At 33.7% G+C, this 26278-nt stretch overlaps 1 protein-coding gene across 3 annotated transcripts; it reads right to left on the bottom strand.

Annotated features, from left to right (window-relative positions):
• Positions 1-7268: 7268 nt before the first annotated feature.
• On the bottom strand, positions 7269-23006 carry LOC138333732 (serine-rich adhesin for platelets-like). 3 transcript variants are annotated; one of them, XM_069282296.1, is made up of 7 exons: positions 22869-23006; positions 21917-21985; positions 17099-18560; positions 13609-14498; positions 13067-13177; positions 12319-12423; positions 7269-11793 (listed from the first exon to the last, which is right to left on the bottom strand). In XM_069282296.1, the coding sequence occupies exons 1-7, from the start codon at positions 22951-22953 to the stop codon at positions 11576-11578; spliced, it is 2940 nt and encodes a 979-aa protein (XP_069138397.1). In that variant the 5' UTR covers positions 22954-23006; the 3' UTR covers positions 7269-11575. The 3 variants fall into 3 exon arrangements, with proteins under 3 accessions (XP_069138397.1, XP_069138396.1, XP_069138398.1); XM_069282295.1 differs by having other exon boundaries at positions 13609-14501; XM_069282297.1 differs by lacking the exon at positions 21917-21985 and having other exon boundaries at positions 13609-14501.
• Between the last annotated feature and the right edge of the window lie 3272 nt (positions 23007-26278).

Below are 26278 nucleotides of genomic sequence, written 5' to 3' on the forward strand. Positions count from 1 at the left end.
CTTATACTAGTACTGTGTCGCTGGTGCCTTCCTCGACTATCGTCGAAGGCGAGACAAAACTTAATTAAGCGATGGCAAATACAAACTTTCACAAACAGAATATCTTTCCGCCAATTTTACCCGAAAATATTTACTCAAGAGTCTAGTTTCACGAACAATCCTTAACTTTAAGGAATTCCTAACTAAAAAATATTTATAGGAAAGTTTTAATTTTTGGCCTTGAAAACAAATTTTAAGTATAGGAGAAACACCGAAAACTGTGGAATAGTCAATATAATGAATTGTTCGAGGCCAGTAAATTTCTACCTCTAATGAGATTCTTTATCGCTTCATCACTTTTAATACTTACGGAGGGGTGTAGAATGTTATATTCCAATATTCTGTCAATATATAAACATTCTGTTTATAATTCATCTATATAGATTGAGTGATCTGACATGAAAAAGAAACTTACCTTAAAGGAAACGTGTATATCATCATCGTTATCATCATCATCTAACAACGACATTCACCGACAACAATTCAGATAACATCTAGATCAAGTCACATCCTCAAAGTAAACACACGTGGGCAACGGAATTACATGCAACAAACAAAGAACTTCAATATTTCATATGAACTTCTGGAAAGCAACATAATATGACATCCTATTTTGAATATATGTGTATGGAAGCTTATGCAAAAGAACAGAGACTGTAATACCACGATGTCAAGTCACAATTTTAGAGAAATTATAGTATGAACTCCATTAAATATCAAAATCATGTACAAACAACAAAGGAAAATAAAATATAGGATCACAATCTAGAATATTCTAATTGGTCTAAAATTTATTTCAAAAACTGTTTCTTTTATTTCCTTAATGTACTTAATGGTTTTGAAAGTCTACACAGTCATGCGTTCACCCTTGACGATTCATTTAGGTTCTTCTAAATCAAAGACTAGACCAGTCCATTATGAAATCACAGGGGAGAATGAGTTAATCGTTTGGGTATTTAGTAAAGTAAAATTTTGCTTCTTTGCAAGTGTTTGTTGCAATCGAGGACTTCGAGAGTCTCTCTATTATTTGTTGTGGTTGAAGCATACGACACTTTTCCTTTGTCGTGGTTTTCTGGTTTGGCACTTTTTCATTGCACTCCACGTTAAGTGTTCTTTCCCGATATTATTCTTCACATATGTCTAAAATGTCAGCTTTGTTATTAACTCTGAATTGCCTTGGCTTCCAAAGTAAACACACGTGGGCAACGGAATTACATGCAACAAACAAAGAACTTCAATATTTCATATGAACTTCTGGAAAGCAACATAATATGACATCATATTTTGAATATATGTGTATGGAAGCTTATGCAAAAGAACAGAGACTGTAATACCACGATATCAAGTCACAATTTTAGAGAAATTATAGTATGAACTTCATTAAATATCAAAATCATGTATAAACAACAAAGGAAAATAAAATATAGGATCACAATCTAGAATATTCTAATTGGTCTAAAATTTATTTCAAAAACTATGTTTCTTTTATTTCCTTAATGTACTTAATGGTTTTGAAAGTCTACACAGTCATGCGTTCACCCTTGACGATTCATTTAGGTCCTTCTAAATCAAAGACTAGACCAGTCCATTATGAAATCACAGGGGAGAATAAGTTAATCGTTTGGGTATTTAGTAAAGTAAAATTTTGCTTCTTTGCAAATGTTTGTTGCAATCGAGGACTTCGAGTCTCTATTATTTGTTATGGTTGAAGCATACGACACTTTTCCTTTGTCGTGGTTTTCTGGTTTGGCACTTTTTCATTGCACTCCACGTTAAGTGTTCTTTCCCGATATTATTCTTCACATATGTCTAAAATGTCAGTTTTGTTATTAACTCTGAATTGCCTTGGCTTTCGTTATTCTTCAGTTATGTATAACATTTCAATTCTGTTATTAACATTGTAGTGTTTGACTAAATAAGAGTTGGATATAAGCTTCAAAATCCAGACTTGGTTAAATTGAATTCCATCGAGACGAATTTGAATTTCGTCGTGACCAAAATGAATTCTGTCCACAAAAATGAAATTTGTCATAACAAAAATGATTTTTGTCCACTGAAAGATGATTTTGTTAAACAAAATTTAATTCTGTCATAACGAAAATGAATTTATTATAAAAAACATTTTTGTAAGACGAAAGTGATTTTGCTACAGAATTCAGTTTTATGTCACGAAATTGAATTTTGTCTACAAAATTTAATTTCGTCATGACTTTTGTCCACTGAAAGATTGTTTATATAACATTATTTTTGTAATATGTTATAAATTTTGTTAACCTGAACTCATTTTTGTTGAACAAAATTCATTTTTGTCTACACAAAATTGGATTTCGTGTACAAATTACAAGTGTACCGTTTGGCGCCCCGTAGTATTGTGGTGTTAGAGTTATTTGAGCAACTTCTTCGTGCAGCTTCAATGTAGATCGACCCATTGTAATGTAGTCAAACTCAAAACTACTAATATTACTGAGAATGTATTATAGCATGTTTCTTCTTTCAAATGTAAAAGGCGTGGCTAAATAAATGTTGTTTTGATTATCCCCGCCTCCTTTTTTTACTATCTATAATGTTTCAATGAAGCAATACAACTTTCAATGTTTAGTTTGGGCGAAAGGGGTTGCTCCTGTTGTGGTGGATTTGGAATAGGCATACCAATAAGAATATGCTGGTTTCAGAACATTGAGATGACTGTTACACTCATTGTCGATGGTGTAGTTTGCTCCAGTAAAACTATAAAAATAATCCCTGCTATGTATGGTATATGTGATCATGGGTCTGAAGAGAAGGGTCACCCTCGATACTCCAGGGGTTCCGATCACTTACGATCTCTACTCTTCTGGACTATCTCGTAGTAAAACTGGAGGCAACAGATTCACATCAAAAGGGCTGTATAACGGTACACTGTGGTTGACTGTGTGGCTTTGAAGTTGGGTGTCGCTCTATATGTGGTCTTCAAAAGGAAATTTTGCTGGCCTGGATTAGTTAAGATTTTTTTCATGGGTGTAAAGATCGTAAGTGATTGGAACCTCTAGAGTATCGAGGATGCACTTGGGTGTGCATATCCTAAAAGGTAGACACTGCAATGTATTATATTTAAGGTAGTACTGTGTCATAAGTATGGAAATAACATCATTTCCCAATTTGATTCAGTGCTTTTTAGGTCATCTGATCAGAAGGGTCAGGATGACCTATTGTCATCATGCACCGTCCGTCGTCGTGCGCCATCCGCCGTCCGCTGTGCGCCGTGCGCCGTCCGCCGTGTGTAAACTTTTCATTCAAACGACTTCTTCTCAATAACCGAAAGGCCCAGGCTACTGATATCTGGTCTGTAGCATGCTGGGATGAAGGGCAACCATGTTTGTTCAAATGAATGACTTTGACCTTCATTTAACGTCACAGGGGTCAAATAGGCTAAAATCCTTTAAACAACTTATTGGGAATAACTAAGAGGCCTAGAGACCTGATATTGGGCCCCTGACATGCTGGGATGAAGGGCTATCAAGTTTGTTCAAAGATTTAAGCCTATTTGACCCCTGTGACCTTGAATGAAGATTAAGGTCACAGGGGTCAAATAGGCTTAAATCTTTAAACGACTTCTTCTCAATAACCAGAAGGCCCAGGGTACTGATATTGGGCATGTAGCATGCTGGGATTAGGGGCTACAAAGTGTGTTCAAATGAATGACATTGACCTTCATTCAAGGTCACAGGGGTCAAATAGGCTAAAATCTTTCAACGACTTCTTTTCAAGAACGGAAATGCCCAGGGTTCTCATATTGGGCCTGCAACATGCTGGGATGAAGGGCTACCAAGTTTGTTTAAATGAATGACCTTGACCTTCATTCAAGGTCACAGGGGTCAAATAGGCTGAAACCTTTAAACGACTTCTTCTCAAGAACCAGAAGGCCCAGAGTACTGAAATTAGGCCTGTAGCATGCTGGGATGAAGGGCTACCAAGTTTGTTCAAATGAATGACATTGACCTTCATTTAAGGTCACAGGGGTCAAATAGGCTAAAATCTTTAAACTTCTTTTCAAGAACGGAAAGGCTCAGGGTTCTCATATTGGGCTTGCAACATGCTGGGATGAAGGGCTAATGACCTTGACCTTCATTCAAGGTCACAGGGGGCAAATAGATTAAAGCCTTGAAATAACTTTTGTGGATAAGTAAGAGGCCGAGAGACCTGATATTTTGCCTGTGACATACTGGGATGAAGAGCTACCAAGTTTGTTCAAATGAATGACCTTGATCTACATTCAAGAATGTAGAATTCAGAATCTGAAGAGCTCCCTTGAATGGGGCGAAAGCGCTCACTAGTCAGTCGTTATTGTTTTTATTTCTTATAGATTTCGTCCGTAAGGATTTTTCTTTAAATTTATCAGATATATATATATATATATATAAATAAAAAAGAACAATGTCCATGTGATGGTTTCCATATACATAAAAAAACACAACTATAAAACAGTTTTTTCTCCTTAGCGCTTTCTCGGCTCATGCCGGTCTTCAGGGGTTTGAATTCTTTTATTTGTAAAACATGACGTCATAGTACAATGACGTCATAGTAAGATTACGTCATGACATGGTACATAAAGATATTGTGAATGGTTCTGGAAGAAAATAACAAAAACATGAGGACGAAATAAAAACTAATATGAAGTTCCTTTGTCCCGTTCTGAATTTAGCACAGGTTTCATAAGTTGAATGAAATACATTTCTTTATTTTCTCTTTTTAAAAGATCTGAATTGGACATTTGATATATTGGTAAAATAAAAAAAATATCATTAGCACACATATGACAATGTTCGTTTACTGTTAAATATCTGAGATGGTCTGTTTTGGTTTGTTGTCGGTGTAATGTAACTCTCTTTCTCAATTCCATTCCTGTCTGACCAATATAAAAATCTGAGCATTTGCTACAAATAAGTGCGTATATGACATTTTTGGATGTACAATTCATATTAGTTTTAATTTTGAAATTAAAACCATTTTTGAATGTATAATTTTTACACTCTATAACAATATCACATGTTTTGCAACGCTTTTGCATACATTTAGTGACAGAAGTATCTTGCATTTTCGAATCGAATTTTGACGCACATAAAATACGTTTAAGGTTTTTAGGCTGACGCTTGCAATTTATTATTTTCTTGTTAGATAAAATCAATTTCATTCTGTCGCTATTTTTCATGTAATCTTCACAACCTTTTACAATTGGAAAAATATTGTAGTTGTTTGGATTAAAAGTACTGACAAAAGGTATTATATTGCTTTTGGATTCCACTTTATTCGATTTCCTTAAATGAATAGGTCCTTCTTTTTTTGCTCTTTCAACTCCATAATCTATAACTTCTTGCGGATAATGCTGTTTGCGCAGATAAAAAACTAAGTTCTCTAAGCGTTCAGCTAAAATAGTTTTATCACTTACGATTGTGATTAGACGGGACGCTAAATTAAATGGGATATTTAGCTTTACATGCCTTGCATGATTTGAATAAAAATCAAGATAGTTATGCGAATCCGTCGGTTTACAATACAAGTCAGTAGTGATTTCACCATTTTTACTATGTACAGATATATCCAAAAACGGTAGTTTTACTGTACTAGAATCCATTGTGTACTGTATATCAGGACGTAGCTTATTAAGTTCTTGAAATAATGTATTTACATCTTTATCTGATTGCCAGATTATAAAACAATCGTTTTAAAGATTTTTAGACGATTTTTATTTCGTCCTCATGTTTTTGTTATTTTCTTCCAGAACCATTCACAATATCTTTATGTACCATGTCATGACGTAATCTTACTATGACGTCATTGTACTATGATGTCATGTTTTACAAATAAAAGAATTCAAACCCCTGAAGACCGGCATGAGCCGAGAAAGCGCTAGGGAGAAAAAACTGTTTTATAGTTGTGTTTTTTTATGTATATATATAAACATATTTTGTACACTCAAAACTCCTTACCAAATCACATTTACAAAATGAAACCTCCATCTTCAAAGAATGTCATCTTTGCAACCAATTAACTGAAAAATATGTATCTAGTAAACTCTAGAACGTTTTACCGATAGCAATTCCTTCACCAAAATAAAAATAATATGCCAGTGGAGAAAGTAATGCTGTTTTGGAGTGTTTCCATGACGTCATTAGGCCAACAGGTTTAATGAAATTGGAATTACCGACAGGACCACCATCTGTCTGAAACCATCCATTAATTGACTAGAGCACCTCATTATCGCAGCTACAAGACGTTAAACCTTGAGTAAGTGTTTTCTTTCAATTTTGGAAAATCAGAGACACCATGTTTATTATTATCAGCCTCTCGATCAGAAGCTTACAATTTATGCCTTAAAAAACAAATTTGATATCACTGATATGTGACTTATGTTCATACATAAACTGTCTCTACATCGTCCCACACGTTAACTTTTATGTTTTTATCCGTCGATTTTGTAATTTTTAAACTCATTTCCCGTCACATTTGGAGATTCCTTTCACTGTGGCGTAATAACTGTGTGAACTTATTTCCTTGATCTATATATCATAGTATGAGTTACGGTTAACATAAGATTTTTTTTAACTTCTGTAATGCTTTCCAATGGGGAATTTTTAATTAAAGAATTACTTAAAGTTATAAGGAAATTTCTTAAAACTAGGTTCAGGTACTTTGAAGATCTGAGGGATAAAACATGATACAGTCATTACCTGGGTTCATACTTCGTAATGACATGCTTATTATCGTAATGTTGGGGCCAATATTCTATCCTAGTCTTCAGGGTTGAAGGTCATTTTTGAAACTCATGTGAACTTAAATGAAGGTCAAGGTCATTCATTTTTAACTAATTGTGTAGTCTTTAATCCAAGTACTTCAGTCTCACGAAATCAGTTCCTGTAAAATTATTATCGGTTACTGAAAATTTAATAAGATAAATGCACAACAAACACTATGCTATCACATACCATTAACTCATTCATCCCCGAAGTTTCATAATGGACTGGTCTAATCTTTGATTTAGAAAAGTCTAAATGTGTCTTCAGGGGTGAATCAGTTAGGGTTGCTTGTTCAATGAGCCAACTTCCCTAGCCAAGGTTTTTTAGCCGATTCTTTTCCTACTACCTAGTAGGAAGAGAATCGGCCTAAATACCCTTGGCTAGCGAAGTTGTCAATGGGCATGTGAGCTAAAATGATGGAACTTGTCAAAGACTTGCAGAAAAATAAATAAGAAGTGTTGTTTTATATTTTATTTCAAGATATCTGATACATAATAAAATAACATGTACCAATTAATCCATATTACAAATAGCTGAAGTCGTTACAGTGCATAAGCTGAAGTGTTACAGTGCATATAACAAACTCTACCATGACATATGATTATTAAGCCTGTATCAATTGATTCATGTGTTGTTTTTTTTACTTACAGAACAGACCATTCCTTTTAGATAGCCTTGTATGGATTATCATGACACTCATAAATACACTCATACTGTAGATGTATTTATCTAGGAAACTTTAGCGCAAAGATAATTTTGAATAGATTAACATAATGATGAATTTGCGCAATCACCTATAATGGATAATAAAAAATATACAGAAAAAATAAGCGCTGTCATACCTTTAGTAGTGACGCACTTAAGGTGAAAAAAGCTCTAATAAAAGATTTACAGCTCAAATATGTAAAAGATGATCCACTGTTGAGGTATGTTTTCTCTATCAAAAAACAGGAGTAGACAAATCAATATTTTTTTCAGTTACTTACTTAACACCATTACCACCATTTAGTATTAGCTTATTTTAAAATTCAAGATAAAAAAATTAACTGCCTCCTGAAAAATTTCCATGTCACTATGCCCTTTATAGAGTAAAGTACTTTTTGCGCATGCACCAAAAGCGAAAAAAATGTTTTATATGCATTTTTGTGTTAATTAGACACATATAAACACGATAATCCATCATCTATATAGTACAAATGATGGGTATCGTTTATGCATCTTTAAGTAACAGTATTCAGAAGTATGGATTGTCCCACTAGACATTTCACAGTTCCCGAATATATTTACATGGATTTAATTAATATCAATTTTTTTCTACAAATCATTCCTCAACTTTAAGGAAATCCTAACATTAAATTCTTCATAGGATAGCATTACAGATTTAAGGAACGCTCATTAACTGAAGGTTTTTTCCACAATGAAAACTTCACTTGAATAAATAATACATAATATTATACATAACCTTTTATTGACAGTGCAAAAAGCCACATCAAAATCTACATATATTAGCTTGGATATTCACGTGCTTCTGCTATTGTCAACCATGAAAATAGGATATACATGTACATATTTCATTATATACATTTGGTAACTATGGCAATTACACTAAACAAATTTTATACTTCTTTGGTAATCTTTCACACAAATTAAAATCAGGAGGGAAACACATATCAATCATATAAACAACTGAATTACAACTATTTGTATTAACTTTTGTTATCTGTTTACTTTATAACAAAAACATCAACAAATATTATCTATTTTAAAGTATATTTTTTTTATCCAAGTATGAAACCATGGTCGTGGAATTCCCAAGTGGAAATCCCATTACCTGTATGTAGGTCAAGGAATTAATATCAATGGTTGTTTTCCAGATAACACTGGATAAATATTCTGTCCACACTGTTAGAATTACTTATTTGGCGCATACTTAATTAAAACAGATCACAGGGACTTTGCATATTTTTTTAACAACAGTATATTCATATACTATAATATATATTTATGTATACTGCTGGTAAAAAAAAATTGTGCTAGGTCCCTGTGAAACAGATATATTTATACATTGTATATTATAATAATGTAATAATCACACTGATTGTCCATCCATTAATTCTGAATAAGTCAGCATTTTTAATTGCATAGTACTAATTAAATGGTTCAGAAAGTAAAAAGTATACTGAAAGGACATTATCAAAAGTTTACATTATATTGTAAGGTCTTTTCCTCATCTCAATCCAGATTTTTACATATATTTTACATATTAAATGAAATCCAAGCAGTTTAGTTGCAGGTTTATGATTTATTTTTGTTAGTAAAATCTGTTTGTGTGTTATGTACTTTCAATGTAATGCTTTTTATTGTAAACAAATTATCATGCGAGATTAAATTTGCAATCCTCCCCAAAACATAACATGGTATTCTCACACCATTCACTGATTCATGATCACCAATTTTAGCCATGAGAGATTTCTTTGTCAACCCTGGCCCTAGGGTATGACAGTTCCAGTAAAATAAATAAGTGGCGTAATGACTTCATGCAGTGTAACTGTGACATGCATTGTCGATGAAGTTATCAGTATAGATATGTGAAGTCGATGGAATCATAATCATGTTGTGGTGAAAATGCTGCTTGTAAGGCTACTACCTCATCTTTTTCTATTGTATATGGGGAAAAAAAGAATCATCCCCATATCTAATAATCTATAAGAGTTTGACGATGACGTTACAACCCTCAGGGGAATTCAAGCCTGGGGTTGAACATTCATAAATTACCCCTCAGGTTGTGATTTCGTTGTCACACCATCTAGGTAGGGCATGATTTGATCTATTAGTCACAGCTAGATGGTAACCAAACAGTACACAAACTATCATTTTACTATCTTTAAACACTTATACCAAATTGTTATAATTTGAAAGCCAACGTCTTTTTTTTGGTCATGTTTTTTTTTCACTCTTACATGAAGGACATTTTTTTATGGAAAGCCAACAGGGTTCCAAATCAAGAGAAAAATATAACCATTTGGAAGGAAGAAATTTTGACCTTGATAGCTTTCCATAAATTGTATGTGCTCAGATATACTTACAATGAATTCACACCAAAATAAGAAATTAATAAATCTCATATTCTAGTCACCAGATCGCACAATTTTATTCTGTGAAAATCTAATTTCCCATAATTTATTATCGGGTAAGTAAAATCACAAAATATTTCATCCAGGAACTTTTGTGAAAAACATTTTCTGAAGTAAAATCGCAAGATGAATATTTATCACAAATACACATTCAATATGTGATGTGTGATTTCATATTCAAGTGATTTTCTGGCACACAACATCAGTCCACATAGCGATTTAATTATCTGATAAGTCACACTTATTCAGTCAATTTCAAATATCATACAAAGTACCATGAACAGAACTCTGTAATATTGTTTGTAAAGAGTTTTAAGCAATAAAACAAAATGAATACCATTGTGATTAAAGAAGTACATGTACATCATTGCTAGGAATGTGATTTTGTTATATACATATCCTATTAAGCTAATCAACAACATGACATCTCCATGCCAACATGCTCGTAGTTCAACAATAACTTCCTAATTAATCAATACATCTACAACACAAACATTCATGATTAACGTAGCTTTCTTCAAAGTAAACAACACATCTAAATGAGCAGTCAAACTTTAGCAATATCCAATGAAATCATTCAACGAAGCAAACAGTAATGATATTTCAATGCACAATCAAATGTTTTCATCTTCAATGTTTATGTCATATATTTAAATGCTTATTTCATATTTCAAGTATCACTTTAAAGTCTAATGCACACAACAAAATCCCTCAGACTCTGCGAATCCCTAAAACATGAGACTGGGTTTTAGTGAGAGACAATAAAGCTTTGCTGTTTAATAATAGCTACGTATGTCTAGTCTATATTTTGGTGAAAAGTTCTGTAAGGGACAACATCTTATCTGAGAAATAATCCTGAACAAAGTCTTCACTCTCCATTTTGGAAAACAATAACCACTCTCAGTTTCTCCAGCCAAAATCATTACTAGCTGTCCTTTTTTCATAAAGTATTCTTTTCTATATCTCTCCTGGCATTCTCCATTTCTGGAGATAAAGTCATTAATATGCTTCATTTTTCCATTAAGCATTGTTCTCAGTATCATTTCTCTAACATTCCCCTATTAAAATCGACTTTCCATTTCAAAACGCATGTTGCATTCCTTGATAAAATACACCAAACCACAAAATCTGTCACCGGTGGTATACATGTGATAGTATATATATCCAGCTTTTGGAGTGTTCATATTGATAGCACTAAAAATATCCCATATAATCTTTGACACATACATCTCTACTGATATTTGGGCACTTGTTTAGGTAATCCTCAAAGTTTAAAGACTAGCATAGGCCTAGTCTGATGTCTAGTCTATTTGTCATTTAAAATGACAATAAAGCTAGGCTGTTTGAAAATCACTTTCTACACACACTGTAAAGCCCAAGTACAGATTTGTTGTATTTGAAAATCACTTTTTACACACACTGTAAAGCCCAAGTACAGATTTGTTGTGTTAGAAAATCACTTTCTACACACATTGTAAAGTCCAAAGAACCAATTTTTTATGTTAAAAAACACTTTCTACACACATTGGAAATTTCAAAGAACAGATTTGTTAACATTGACTTTTATGTGTTTAGAAAACTGACACTTTCTAGATAAAGCTGCAACAGATTTACAGGAAACAATCATCCTCAGGAAATTTTACACTTGTCTTTGGCGTCTTTTGAAGGGGATCCTGTCCTTGGTGTAGGAATATCAGATCGAGGCGACTGTTCAGGGTTTGGGCTTCCTCTATTGTTTCTCGAAGCAGTACTGTTGGTTGATAAATTGCTTCCCTGACGACTCATTTGTCTATCATGTCGGGAGGGTTCATTGTTGAGCAACACAAAACCGGATTCCGAAGGACAATCTGAAAAAGAAAACAATCTTTGTGACTTTGAAGGTTATCCATATAGATAGTTTGTTTTTCCTTTTTACCTTGAAAAAATTTATTAACTGAAAACCAACTTTAATTCGTGACTATTAAATTTCGCGAATTCCATTTCAAAACAAGTTCGCTGAGATTAACTTTCGCAGAATTGGCTACATAGAGTTCTACTTTCATTTGATACTATCATACTAAGACATATCGATCATTGTGGAGATTAACATTCACAAATTTTAGTCAAGTGTGAAAATCACAGAAGTAAATCGCACGCGAATAAAAATTGGTTTACAGTATAGGACTTGACTCATGATTTTCCTGAGGGACTCACCAAACTTTTTATAACCCTATATTTCTTTCTTTAATCAAAATTTGAAAATTAATGTTCTGGAATCACCTTTGAAATTCCTACATCGATTGATTATAATAATTCAAAACCATTACTGCTTTGATACTCTATTGTCCTGTTAAGGATCTAACTATTGATAACTGAGCCATCTGGTTTCTCACCTGTGTCTAAATCACTAGACCGGTTAGGACTTTGTGGCTGCAGTGCTGACTCTGGAAGATTTTCGATCTCATCCAGAAGATTAGGAACACTGAAGTGTTTGCGACCTGTTGGAAAATTATCTATATATATTTAAGCCATGTACAGACATTACTTCCAATTGTTTGTCAGAGTTACTTCCCCTACATAGCAAATTTGAGAATTTACTTTACATTTAACTCCTTTTTAAATCATAATATTGGCCATAAGATGTACACATTAACAGATTCAGCTGTGCTTTATAATCACAACAATAGATACTGCATGTAGTTCATACTTCACAAAATTTTGAAACTTTCAACAATCCTATTGAAAGGTATAATCTTACAAGAGCTTAATTATCCTTATTTTGTTAAAATCCTATTAACAGCCAGGTTCATATGGGGACATGCCAGGTTAAAATGGTGGAAGGAAGCCAAATTACCAGAGAAAAAACACAGACTAATAGTCAGTATCTGGCAACTGTCCTAAAAATAACATTGGATTCGATCTCGTGACCCAGAGGTGACGGATTTTGGTAATATGTTGGGTCATCCTAACCACTTGGCCACCACGGGCCCTCTTACAAAAGTTATATAATTGTTGTTTGTAGTAACTACACCTAGTAACAATTTGTAAGTTACCAAATTTACCCTGGCTAACCCTAAGCACCTGAGGGGTGGTATATATATATATATATAAAACATTAGGTCAAAGGTCAGTATGATATACCTGGTGCACGACTCTGAAGTGACAACAGTGCAGCCTTTATTTGTGATTCTCGGAACCCCATCTCCAAAACTTTGGACACTGCCTGGTCACTCTGGTCAGTTTCTGTCAATCCTGTAAAAGAAATTGAACAAAAAACTGTCAATTTTTGTACATATATCACCAGTTGTAATGAGATTTTCACATCAATTCATCACCACATAACTGAAGAATATCAAAGAATGGTTTATCATTTACAGAATCACTTGTCTACACCATACGCCATCGGGACCAGTCTGTCTTAACGGTATTGGCAGGTTACCCAAATATAAAGGTTTTTAATAAGTACAATTAGGAAGGAAAATGTCATTCAGCTGTAATAGACAGGGATTCGGAATAGACAAGAGCAAGATTTGACGGTTAACTCTGTTAATACATAATTAATATTTTCTTCAACTGATCACTAGTCTTTATATGCCTGCCATCTGCCCATTTATATTTTCAAATGAGCCATCCTCTAAAAAATATGAAATATGATCAGAATTTCCATTATACAAGAAACCTACCTAGGCCAGCATAGGATTTTAGTGACGTTTCCATACTGTTACTACAGTCCGGTTCTAAATCTGTCGACGGAGTTAGAGGAGAAACAGTAGCGACTTGTTTAACTTCTGTTTCCTCTTCATCTGACAGAACTGCACTTGTCACTGGTGTCTTTACGTGAGTACTATGACTCTGACAAACCTCTTTCTGTTCTGTCCGACTCACAGGCTTGCTGCAGTCCTCCGGTTCTGAAGAGCTGCCAAAGTTGTTTCTGAATTCATCACCATCAGAAGTCGTACTGTTTTGACTTCGCAGTGGCATAACTGTTGCCAAAGCTTGAGGTTTTGCTTTACAGTCTGAAAAGATGATTGGCCTTTTTGGCAGATTTATCATTGGACGATCTTTTTTTGTGCTTGCTTCAGCATTAGAAACACCAGATTGGTGCGAACTTTTGATCAAAGAAGGAGATGATGCAACAGCATTCTGCATATTCTCCACACTTTTCATGGTCTGCTTTTGTGTTATCTCTGTATTTCCTTCAACTTTTTCCGAACTTTTTGCAGCAGCAAAAGTGGATGAGACATTTGGTTGTATATTTGATTGTACAGTTGAAGTAATTCTTGTTGCCGGTAAACTTGCTGCGACTGCTGTAGTTGTGTCAGAGCTGAAGTACGCTTTACTGGTCTGAAGACTTTCAAACCTGACGGATGAGCCAGATACCGTTTTTTCAATGGTCTCAGTGATATTTTCTTCAGCACTGGGTTCTGTATTTGGAGCTGGAAGCATCTCCTTGGTGGCTGTATTAAAGACGTCGGGTGATGGCACGAGGGGTAATGATGGTTGACCATCAATCGACTGTCGACTAGGGCCCTCCATTGACTGACGGCAAGGCAAGGATGGGCTGGAGTCAGAACTGCTAAAAACAGAAAAAAAAATTAATTTGAATTTTTATAAAGCATATAGATGTTCTTTCGACATTGTTACAACATTATGTTCATGTATATATATCTCTTGGTTCAATTGAAGGAGAAGTAATAAATGAAAAAATATAACTTTGTACAAACTAATGTAGTAATAAGATTTTATCAAGATTTCTATGCCTACCACCAGAGGTAAAACAATTCTAAAACCATATCTCTGAACTTTTTCATAAAACTAAGTAAATTCTCACAGAGATTACATAAAGAGTCTGACAACCATCCCATCAGGTGTGACATTCTGGTGACCTTTTATCATATTGGTTTGATTTTTTTAGTTTTATTTCCTGTTAACAGCCAGTATCATTTTAAGGGTTTAAGAGTTGGAGGAAAGACGAATTGGAAGTACCCTGAGAAAATCCATCAAACTACAGTCAGTATCTGACCATTACATACCATACACACCTACATTTTACATTGCAACCCAAAGATGAAGCAGCTGGTTGGTAGATTCTGTAGATAGAACATGGGGACATATCTGAACTCATTCACCCCTAAAATTTCATTATGGAATGGTCTAGTCTTTATTTTAGAAGAGCCTAAATGTGCTTTCAGGGGTTACATTTTCAATGGAATGACCTAATTAGGGATGTCTGTCGACTGCAGATGTCATTTCATTAAACTGTATCTTGGGATAAATTGGCTCTAGACAGAAGAGGTCACTTACATTGTATTTAACACTTCCAAAATTTACCTCATGTAGGCAGCAAACTGGGTATATATATATAGAAAAAATATATGATTGGTCAATCCAAAAGGTCAGAACATGACCCACTAGGCCTATCCAATCCAATAATCGTACAAAATGATAAATTCAATTTATGTTGTCAAATTGCCTATTTATGGCTACTTTTGTCTTCATTAGGCCAGGCTTAAAATATTGTTGGTTTGCACTTTTCCGACCCAGAATTTTAACAGTGGATCGGTAGGTAGGAAAAATATTTTATTTTATCCTGAATTTATTGTGTACACCAGTGATGTTTCACATTCTAGATGTATGTACCCGAATTTACACATACAGTTTCATTGTGATAGTTTTGAAGCCTGGACAAGCAATTGTTCAAAGATAATTATGAAAGTTTTTGTTTTTCTAGACGCTCAGATATCATTGTACAAAATTAAAAAAAAACATTGTCAGAATTTCCCAATAAAATCTTTTGAGTAGGGCCGTTTTATATGGGTCGGTCGGGGGAGTGCAAACAATCTTAATTTTAATTTAGGCCTTATTTGTAAGCTGTGAAGAGTATGGTGACCGTGAATGTTTTTCTTGCAAGTGAAAAATATTGTAATGGAGAAAGGTATGATGGCATTGTGTTTTTATTAGAAAATTTTTGAATTAACTATAGTTCTAATTATAATATTTACTCGATTAAACAATTATATATTTTTAATCGATTATCGGATCGGTTGAGGGTCATCTAGTAATTAATCATCATTCCTATGATTTATTGCAATTTGTCATACCCTCAATGTAACATACCGGGGGTACGTAAGTGAGAGCATATATTTACCATTCAAAATATCTTTACACTTGACATCTTACAAAACTAACTTGTCTATTAAAAGTAACCATGCATATGGTTGACTTTTAAAATTAATTATAAAGTCAAATACGTTAAAAAATCTGATTACTTATATATGCTAATTATGAAAGCAAACAGAAGATACCTTTCCACAAAATAATAAATAAGTCAATTTTGACTTTTAAAATGATGTACATTATGAGCCCAAGATGTCTGTGAAAATCTTCTATGACATCAATTGTGTTCTGAACAAATATAAATATTCATGCCTGTTTAAACATTATAAATATGCAGCAAAAAAATAAATATCTTTGTACACCATTCATAAGAGTGGTTGAACTAATGCATGTGTTGCCTTCCAATTATTTACTATAGAATATATAATTAATTGGTCTGGTCTTAAATAGATACACTTATAGTTTTATGAGGCACATCCTTGATACTCCAGGGGTTATTTTCACTGACATTCTATCGCCACCTGGACTATCTCATAGTAAAACTGGAGGCAATAGAAGACAGGTAATTTGATCCTTTGATGTACATCAAAGGAATTGTATAACAGTACACTGTGGTTGACTGTTGCTTTAAATCGGGCGTCATTCTCTGTAATCTTCAAAGTAAGTCTCTACAGGCCTATGATTGGTCAGTTCTTTTCTCCTGAACTGCCTTCAGTTTTACTATGAGATAGTCCAGGGGTGGATAAAATGCCAGTGATAGTAACCCCTGGAGTTTAGAGGATGTATGAGGCACTGTTATACAATTTAATTATCAAATGGTTTAGCAATATCACTTATATAAATACGCAATACCTGATTTGTGGTTTTGAATTTAAACTAGATTTGTTTTTGTGAAGAAAGCATTTTCAAGAAGGAGTAAAAACAATTTGAACCAATTGCCTCTTTTGGTCCCACCACTCATGCCACAAGGCGTAAGGGTCCGCACAACCATTTGTATAATTTTGAATCACCACCACATCAGGATGCTAGGCAGGTTTTATTGATTTTGATGCTTACCTGTCTGGTTTCTTTCTGGACGTTGTTGACATCTCTCCACCACTATTTGAGGACGTGGGACTATCTGAAGTGCCTCCTTCAACTATAGTATTATCATCACCTATCATTACTTTTTCTGCTCCGTAAATATTAACAACTTTCTTTTTTGATTTCACGGATTCCTTATCATTATAATAATGAGTATGTGTATGGACATGATGAACAATCACTTTCCCATCTTTGTCGAAGACAGTTTTTCCGTCCATTGTACCCTCAAGTTCGTCACTTCCTACCAAATATTCCTTTGTAGCTGACTGGGTCTTAGGCTGACCAGCTGTCATCTGACTCTGGAGAGAACTGGGCATATCTACCTGTAAACTAGAATTTTGTTGATTCTGTCTAGGATTAACTGTAGCCGACATTTCTCCATCTGTACTGTAATATATGGAAGATTCGGATTGGTCGCCTCGTGGACCCTGAGAATTTAAACTCCCTAAAGAGGACTCCTCGGGTACAAAGCTCCGAGTCTGATAATCTAAAGACTTATTGGAGTTAAAAGAGTCTGGTGTGTAGGCACTTGAATCTACCCCACCCTGTGGTTTAATGTTGAACTTCTGTAAAACCTCTGCGGTGTCACTCGGGCGTGGAGAAGCCCATTGCTGTTGTTCAGCCTGTTTTAGACTTTGTCGTTTCACTTCCTCCTCTAACTGTAATTTATGTTCTAACATCACTGCATGTTGGTATTGCTCCATGTAGAGCTTTTCCTCATTGTCCTCCCGTTTGTAGATTTTACCACTGATCAATGTACGTAGCCCCCGTCTGTAAAAGTCATCGTTGTTGTAATAGTTAACACCTTTCAGCGAGTTCAGGCCCATGGGAATGTTGAAGTCTGCCTTTGTGCGCTGCACTGTGTACACCGGCACTACACACCACCGCTTTTCCTTGTTATATATCGCCTCCATCAAGCATTCCTCACTAGCTATCTGAGACCATTCACACTGACAAAACTGCTTAGTTAAATACACAAAGGCGAAAGTACAACGTTGAAAAGCCATTTCCAAACTACCAAACATTCGGCGTTTCATATTGGCAAAATCCATCACATCATACAATACTGCCTTCACTCGCTTCCCATTATCAAGAGTTAGTTCGTTTAGACTTTGACAATAACTATCAGCTTCATTTCGATCATCTTCACTATACAACACCATCACATCGTAGTAAGCTGCTTTTAAATTATCAGGGAAACGTTCAAAGTGTTTCATGATAAGTTTTAACCGTTTCATGAATTTTTGCTTCTCGGAACTGGGATAACGATGAAGAAATGTGTAGTTTTCCAGAAACTTGTTCAACGAAACGGGGTCCGGGAGATAAGCATCAGAGGATTGTGTTGAAGAACTCTGTCTTACTGCTGATGGAATCCGTGCACTCCCACCAGAGCTGCCCTCACTGGTCTCGTAGACTTGCCCAGTCCCTCGCAACACTGTGATAGGAAATACCAGCTATTATTAACTTGAAGCATGTAAACCAGTTTAAACATGATAGTTATATTATGTCAATTGTAATGAGTTATTGTCCATATATATACAGAGAAAATAACCATTGACAAAAACACAAACCAAGAATTACATTGCATACATGAACACTATAGCAATATCGGAGTGCAATGATTTCATGTTGATAAAAAATTGTTGATAAATTAAAGCTTGCACTGTTCATCTGTGCCTTAAGAAAACCAAGAATGAGATAACCCTTTCACTGATTTGCCAAAGCTTTCATTTTAAGAAGATTAATTTTCCCCTTCCACACTTCAACACACACAAATTGCATTTTGTATTGCGACCTGTTTTGGCAGGAAATGTGTATAAAAGTGTGTGACTTCTGTGGTCCATTCTCAATATTCCAGGGGTTCCGATCACTTACGATCTCTATACCCTGGACTATCTCATAGTAAAACCGCAGGCAACAGAATAGAACAGGTAATTTAGTCATTTTATGTACATCAAAAGAGCCGTATAACGGTACACTGTGGTTGAATGTGTGGCTTTGATGTTAGGCATCGCTCTCTCTGTAGTCTTCAAAGGAAATCTTTGCTAGCCTGTGATTGGTCAAATGCTTTCCGCTGAGCTGCCTTCAATTTCACTATGAGATAGTCCAGGGGTGTAGAGATCGTAAGTGATCGGAACCCATGGTGTATCGAGGATGTCTATAGTCATGTGATAAGTCATGTGACTCCAAACTCATAAGCAGGAAAATGGAAAACGATATGTGGACTTTAAGAAGTTTTAGCAAAAAGATACATCATATGAAATATTTTATAATTAAATATGTTTAACTTAAATGAAAGAAATGCATTTAACATCAAAGATTTTCCCATCAATGTTATTGGTTTATCAATGTTTAGTTGAAATCATTTAATAAGAAATATTATTTTCTTTCATGATTCCTGCTTTGAAATTTACTGATTTTTCCCACCAGTATTCAAAATTATATTTGATTTCATCATCAGATAACTTTAGAAATTTTAAAATTGAATAGTTTTATATTTGATGATCCCATAATTCTATAAAAAGAAATTTTATTTCTACTTTTGGACATTTTGTAAGACTAAAATTTAAATTCAATTAAAATTTTTCATTGGAAATTTCACTGAAAATTGCACAGCGCACTGGAATTTCCAGTTGAATTTTTCACTGGAATTTCCATCAGAATTTTAGAGTCACTGGAACTTCTAGCACCAGTGGAATTTTTCAATGGAATTTCCACTGGAAATTAAAGTCACTGGAATTTCCAGTGCCAATGGAGTTTGAAAATTAAAAGTCATTGGAATTTCTCATGCCAGTGGATTTTAATTGGAATTTCCACTGGAATATTTGAGTCTCTGGAATTTCCCATGCCAGTAAAATTTTTCAATGGAATTATCACTGGAAATTTAAAGGATCTGGAATTTCCAGTGCCAGTGTAGATTTAAAATGAAATTTCCAATGGAATAAAAAGTCATTGGAATTTCCAGTGCCAGTGCTTTTGTAGTATTTAAACGAAATTTCCAATGAAAATAAAGTCACTGGAATTTCCAGTGCAAGTGTAATTTTTCAAAGGAATTTCCACTGAAAATTGCAGAGTCACTAGAATTTCCAGTTGAATTTTTCATTGGAATTTCCATCAGAATTTTAGAGTCACTGGAAAATCTAGTACCAGTAGAATTTTTCAATGGAATTTCCACTGGAAATTCTAAGTAACTAGAATTTCCAGTGCCAGTGTAGTTTTTAAAAGAAATTTCCACTGGAAATTAACAGTCATTGGAATTTCCAGTGCCAGTGCACGTGTAGTTTTTCAATGAAATTTCCACTGGAAATTAAAAGTCACTGGAATTTCCAGTGCCAGTGAAATTTTTCATAGGAATTTCCACTGGAATTATTAAAAGTCACTGGAGTTTCAGTGCCTGTGAAATTTTCATTAGAATTTTATGTGCAACTATAACTTCAATGGAAATCCCAGAACTCCAATGGAATTAAACTGGAAAAATAAATTCCCATGGAAATTCCAGTGAAATTTTTTGTGATGAAGTATCCTGCTACCCTTCATCTGAGACTATGGCCACCAAATGACATGTTTTCATGGTAACCGTTATTAAAATAAACAAGGAGCCGCAAAGCGTGGCACTATCCCCCACGCCCCACATTTGGAATAAAACCCCAATACACCAAGATCAAAGTAAAATTAATTCAAGTATAACTTTAAATGTATGCAAGTATTGTAAAACTGATAAAAAATAACAGCTGGTAACAAAAAGAAACTGTAATTTGGTATTTTTGACCGAGTTTCCATGGTAATGGAAAATATCCCAAGGTCCGCAACCACAAAAGGCATAAGTAGGGCACTTGTCTGATATATACATAAATTTTCATGAAGCTGCATTTAACGGTTTTGAAGCTCGAGTTAATTACCCCAAAAACAAAAAGAAAAAGTAATTTGGTATTTTTGACAAGTTTCCCTGATACCTAACATGGAAGATCTGCAATAGCAAAACGCACAACTAGGGCACTTGTGTGATATATTCAGAAAATTTCCTGGAGCTGCGTTGAATGGTTTTGGAGTTATAGTCCATAAACAAAATGAAACAGTAATTTGTCATTTTTGACAGTATACATGTTTCCATGGTAACGGAAAATATTCCAAAAATGGTAGGTTCGCAATAGCAAAAGGTACAACTGGGGCACTTGTCTGATGTATACAGAAAGTTTCATGGAGCTGTACGTGTTGAACGGTTTTTCAGTTATAGCTAGTTCAGAATCTCGGACGGAAGGACAGACAGAGCCCAAAACAATATTCCCGCAAGCATGTTTCACAGGGGATAAAAAATGCTTCAATGGTAACCATTATTGAAATAAAAACCTAGCTTGCATGCCTATCATTTCTGTGTACACTCTATTGTAGTTTCATCAAAATCAGTTTGCAGATGTAAGGGGAGTTGTTTTAATACAAGATTTGAACATGACAGACAGTGTGATTCCAGGATTTGATAGTCTCAAGTTTGTTACAGGGAGTATAACAAACAAATCATTGGGTGTTGGTTCACTGCATAGGGACCTTTCACAATATATGAAACATATTATGACCATAAGAAAACACCCCTTTTCTATTAAAATTTTGACAGCCCCCTGTGATTCACTGTATCAAACTGAGACAATGAATCATCAATGAATGTTTTGACTTTGTAACATTACAATTATGGTAAACAGTTAACATGTCCTTGCTGTAACTTCCCTTGTTAACATATAATTAGATTGTCTGTGAATCTATAACAACATAATTTAATTTATAAAGATCTATACATACCCGGCTTCCCATCTCCAGAACCACTGAACTCTTGACTGGGTGTACATGTACTTATAATAGGAGGCGGCCCTTAAAAATGTAAAAGTTGATCGTTTTTTTTTTATCACAATCATAACTCTTCAACAATTTCTTTTCATTTCACCAAGTGGTTTTGATAGACAATCTTGTATCTTGAATTTTAGAACATCTAAGCATGTTTTAAGTTTATTTGTATTCTATGAAATATCCTATAGTCAATTCCATAAAAAAGTAAAAGTTTATGTAAATTTTGCTCAACTGACATAACAGATGATAATACATGTAGAAATAGACCGATATGTTTCCTTCTGAAGTGGATTTTCATGCCACAATATGGTCCTGGTAGTGTTGATATTTTGGTTTAATTGTCTCTGTAGGTAGTACAAAGCTACTAAGACAAAAATAATTAAGAGTCCCGTAGGGAAAGTCAATAATTTTTCTTTAAGCAAGTCCCATATATCACTGCATGCTGTAATAACACATGTGGTATAAACACTTTTTGACCATATACACACATCACCTTATTCACCCCTAAATATTAACAATGAACTATTCCAGCCTTTGAATCAGAGGAGTTCAAATGTCTCTTCATGGGGCGAGTAAATATTCCATCTTTGCATATTACAGAGTTAGCTCCCTAGCGAGCAGGTGTCCATTGTGACATCATTGTTTTGTGGGCACAATTCACATAATTTTCCCAAAAAAGTATGATGTTACGCTCACAAGCACTTATCACAATCAAAACCTTCTCTCAAGGGTAGATTATAACTCTGTAATATATAAAAAAAGAATATACACACTTACTAATTCACCCTTGAAATTTAACAATGAACTAATCCAGGCTTTTAATCAGAGGAGTTCAAATGTCTCTTTAAGAGTGAATGAGTTTATTTACTCAAGTCATATAGTTGCTTGAAGTAATTAAAATACTTACTACCAACAGCGTCGGGCAAGGCATCAGATTCCACTACTGAGGCGAGGCGGTCCACATAAGGTATATTGGATGGAGGCCCACTCATCTTGATATGTTAAGCTTTCTTCCAAAGCATAAACTCTATGTGAAATTCAAGATCTAAAATAATAAGAATTAATCAAGACATAAAAATATAACATCAAATTTTGATATTTTTTTCGCTGTTTGTCATTTGGGCTAGTAAAGTTTAAAACTGCAAAATTGTACTAGTCTGACTATTTAATTACTAGTCCAAATTACATATACACTGTACAGACCTTTATAAACTTCTGAGTGTGGAGACTGGAAATTAAAATGAAACAGAATATTGAATTTGTTTGATTAATCTTTTATAAATCAAATGCTAACAATAAATGTAAACTAAAAACAATAGTTCATTTTCCATTAAAAACATAAATTTCCTACTAATTGAATAGCCTACAGTAACGCACATAAAATTTCATCATCATATAGGTTTGTCCAACTTTGTTGAACATGGCATGTCAGTACGATACTCTTATAATATTGAATAATTATCCATTAAAATCTATGTACAATTTTTGAGATGTCAAACATTACTCATTAGTCACCTTCAAATCTTTGTGTATGTAATTCTGCCCTAGTAGTTTGGCTCCTGAACATGATACGCTGTTCATCTAAACATCATTTACTTCCATTGGTTAATATGTATCAATATACTGAATTAACTTTGATTCCCTGCCCCTAGACCTAGCCAACCTTTTTCTTTACCTATATTATGCTGGATACCAAACCATCCCTCCTCTTTAATCCCTCCCCTTTGTATCTCTACCGACCCTTACTCTTCTACTTTTTATTTCAGTACCACTCCAATTCATCATTTTTCATGTGTATACAAATTATAAATAATGCCTGCATGTATCAGACAACAAAAGAATATTCATCTCAAATTTTGAATATTTTTTTCGCTGTTTGTTTATTTGGGCTAGTAAAGTTTAAACTGCAAAATTATACTTTCTCTGACTATTTAATTACTAGTTGTATTACATTATACACTCTGACAGACAGACCTTTATAAACTTCTGAGTGTGGAGACTCGAAATTAAAATGAAACAGTATAGATGAATATGTGATTGATTAATCTTTTATTTAAATCAAAAATGCTAACAATAACAATATGTAAACTGTTTTAAACAATAGTTCATTTTCCATTAAAAAATAAATTACCTACTAATTGAATACCTACAGTAACGCACATAAAATTTCATCATCATATAAAACTTTGTTTAAGCTTGAAAGGCATGTCAGTACGATACTCTTATAATTTGAATAATTATCCATTAAAATCTATAAGTACAATTTTTGAGATGTCAAACGTTCTAATTTTTAAAGATAAAATGTTTTAAAAACTTCTTAAACCGATTAACAATTAAAGAGATTACTTTGCAATAACGGGAGTTATTGTTAAATACATTGTGTATTTTTAAAGACATAGATACATGTAATTTAAAAAATACTATCTAGATCGTAAATTTATGCTCTCTCAGAAACACAATACAAAACACAATAAAAAATAGTTAAACGCGTTTTCACGAACATTGCCACTTGTACAGGATGGATACTACAAGTCTTTAAACAAACCATACTTTGAACTACTTCAAGAATGTCAGTCGTACATGTATTATTATTATTTCCTTTATTTCCTCCAATATTGAAGAGTTTACAGAAAATAATACATAAATAAAGAAAGAAACATTCTAACATACACACGTTACACACATATATACATATCTATCAATACAAGACAATACTATTAGATATTCGACTACATTTCGCCATTATCTAATAGCGGAGAATGCTTTTAATAATTAGCTACAAACATATGTAGACGAGACATCACAAATGATACATACAGTTTGTAATAACAGATATATACGTATCAAAAGTCTATATATAAGGCTAGCACAAAAACATACATAATACAAATACTCTGGAGTTCACAAGATTAAGCATACATATAACTTCAGTTGAAGTTAATACAATCAAATATTTGCCTAAAAAAAAAAAGAAAGAAAAAAGGTCAGTTATGGATACCACTTTGTACGAACATTTTGTTAACAATAATAATTGAATTTAGTCTAAAGTCTTCCATTTCATTTTGAGATAAATGGTAGTTAAATAGTCCACCAAGAAGAACATGCAGTAGATGATATTTTGACATTGAATTGAGATAAAAAACAAAATCTATATCTTTCACAGTACTGATAATACACCACAGTTGGTCTCGCAAGTTCTCAGTGTGGCTACATTCAAGTACACTGTGCAATATGAGATCATTATACATTAGACCACAAAAATGACACAAATATAAATTTTCATTATCGCGCATTTCTACGCATATTTTAACAATTCGTTTAATGCATGAACTATACTGCGGAAAACGTAAAGCAAGTTTCCATATTGCATATGGTTCTATTCTTTCATGTAAAAGAGAAAAACGAGAAAAATCTTTATCAGCTTTCATCCTTTCACAAAGTTGAAACTGTTCATATTTTTTAACATGGGTATTTACTAAATGTTTCCATTTGCATTTGTTTGGAAATGTACCACATTTTAAAAATCCATCCAGTACAAAATACAAATCATATTTTTTTCAAAATTTGGATAATGTCAGGGATAAATCCTCTGTTTAAAACTGCACAATTTAAAATCGAAAAGACGTTTTATGAACATTTCGCGAGTTAAAACTCCTATATCCATGGAACATATTCTACCAAGGAACAACATTTTTTTTAATACTAATATACACTTCAATAGAAAACCAACCAATCAATGATGTGGACATATCTGTCCTCGTTCTTATGTTAAAACCTTGTATAGATTTGACAATGAAATTTTGTGCTTTTTCTAGCATGTATACTTCATTTTTCTTTAATTGCCCACAACTCACATCCGTAGAGTGCAGATGGATAAACTTTGCATTTAATAATCTTAGCAGTGGTCAACGGATTCAGGGCACACTGGTGAGCACCAGAACGAATAAGAGACATTACACCACACTTTAATTTAGAACAAGCACGTTCTGTACGTTGAACATTCACCCCTGACAAGTTCGAACAAAAAACAACGGATTTTTTGTCTGTAAAAAATCAAAATAGTAAACATATTTCTTTGTTATTTCACTGATGAAATAACTTAAGGCGAAAATTTTTAAACAAATTTGAAATTAAAGTTTACGTAATTGCATATCAGTCCTCGACCACCCTCAATAAGAAAAATTAAAACATAGTATTCTATGACCTATTTTTTTTCTACATTATTCTGTTTCCTATTACTAACTACAAAATAATTAATTTCTGAATCAACAATCTGTACATAATTCTACAAAAATAAAAGTCAACTATTAAATTCTG

This window comes from Argopecten irradians, chromosome 10 (genome assembly GCF_041381155.1).
Source record: "Argopecten irradians isolate NY chromosome 10, Ai_NY, whole genome shotgun sequence".
Lineage (NCBI taxonomy): Eukaryota > Metazoa > Mollusca > Bivalvia > Pectinida > Pectinidae > Argopecten > Argopecten irradians.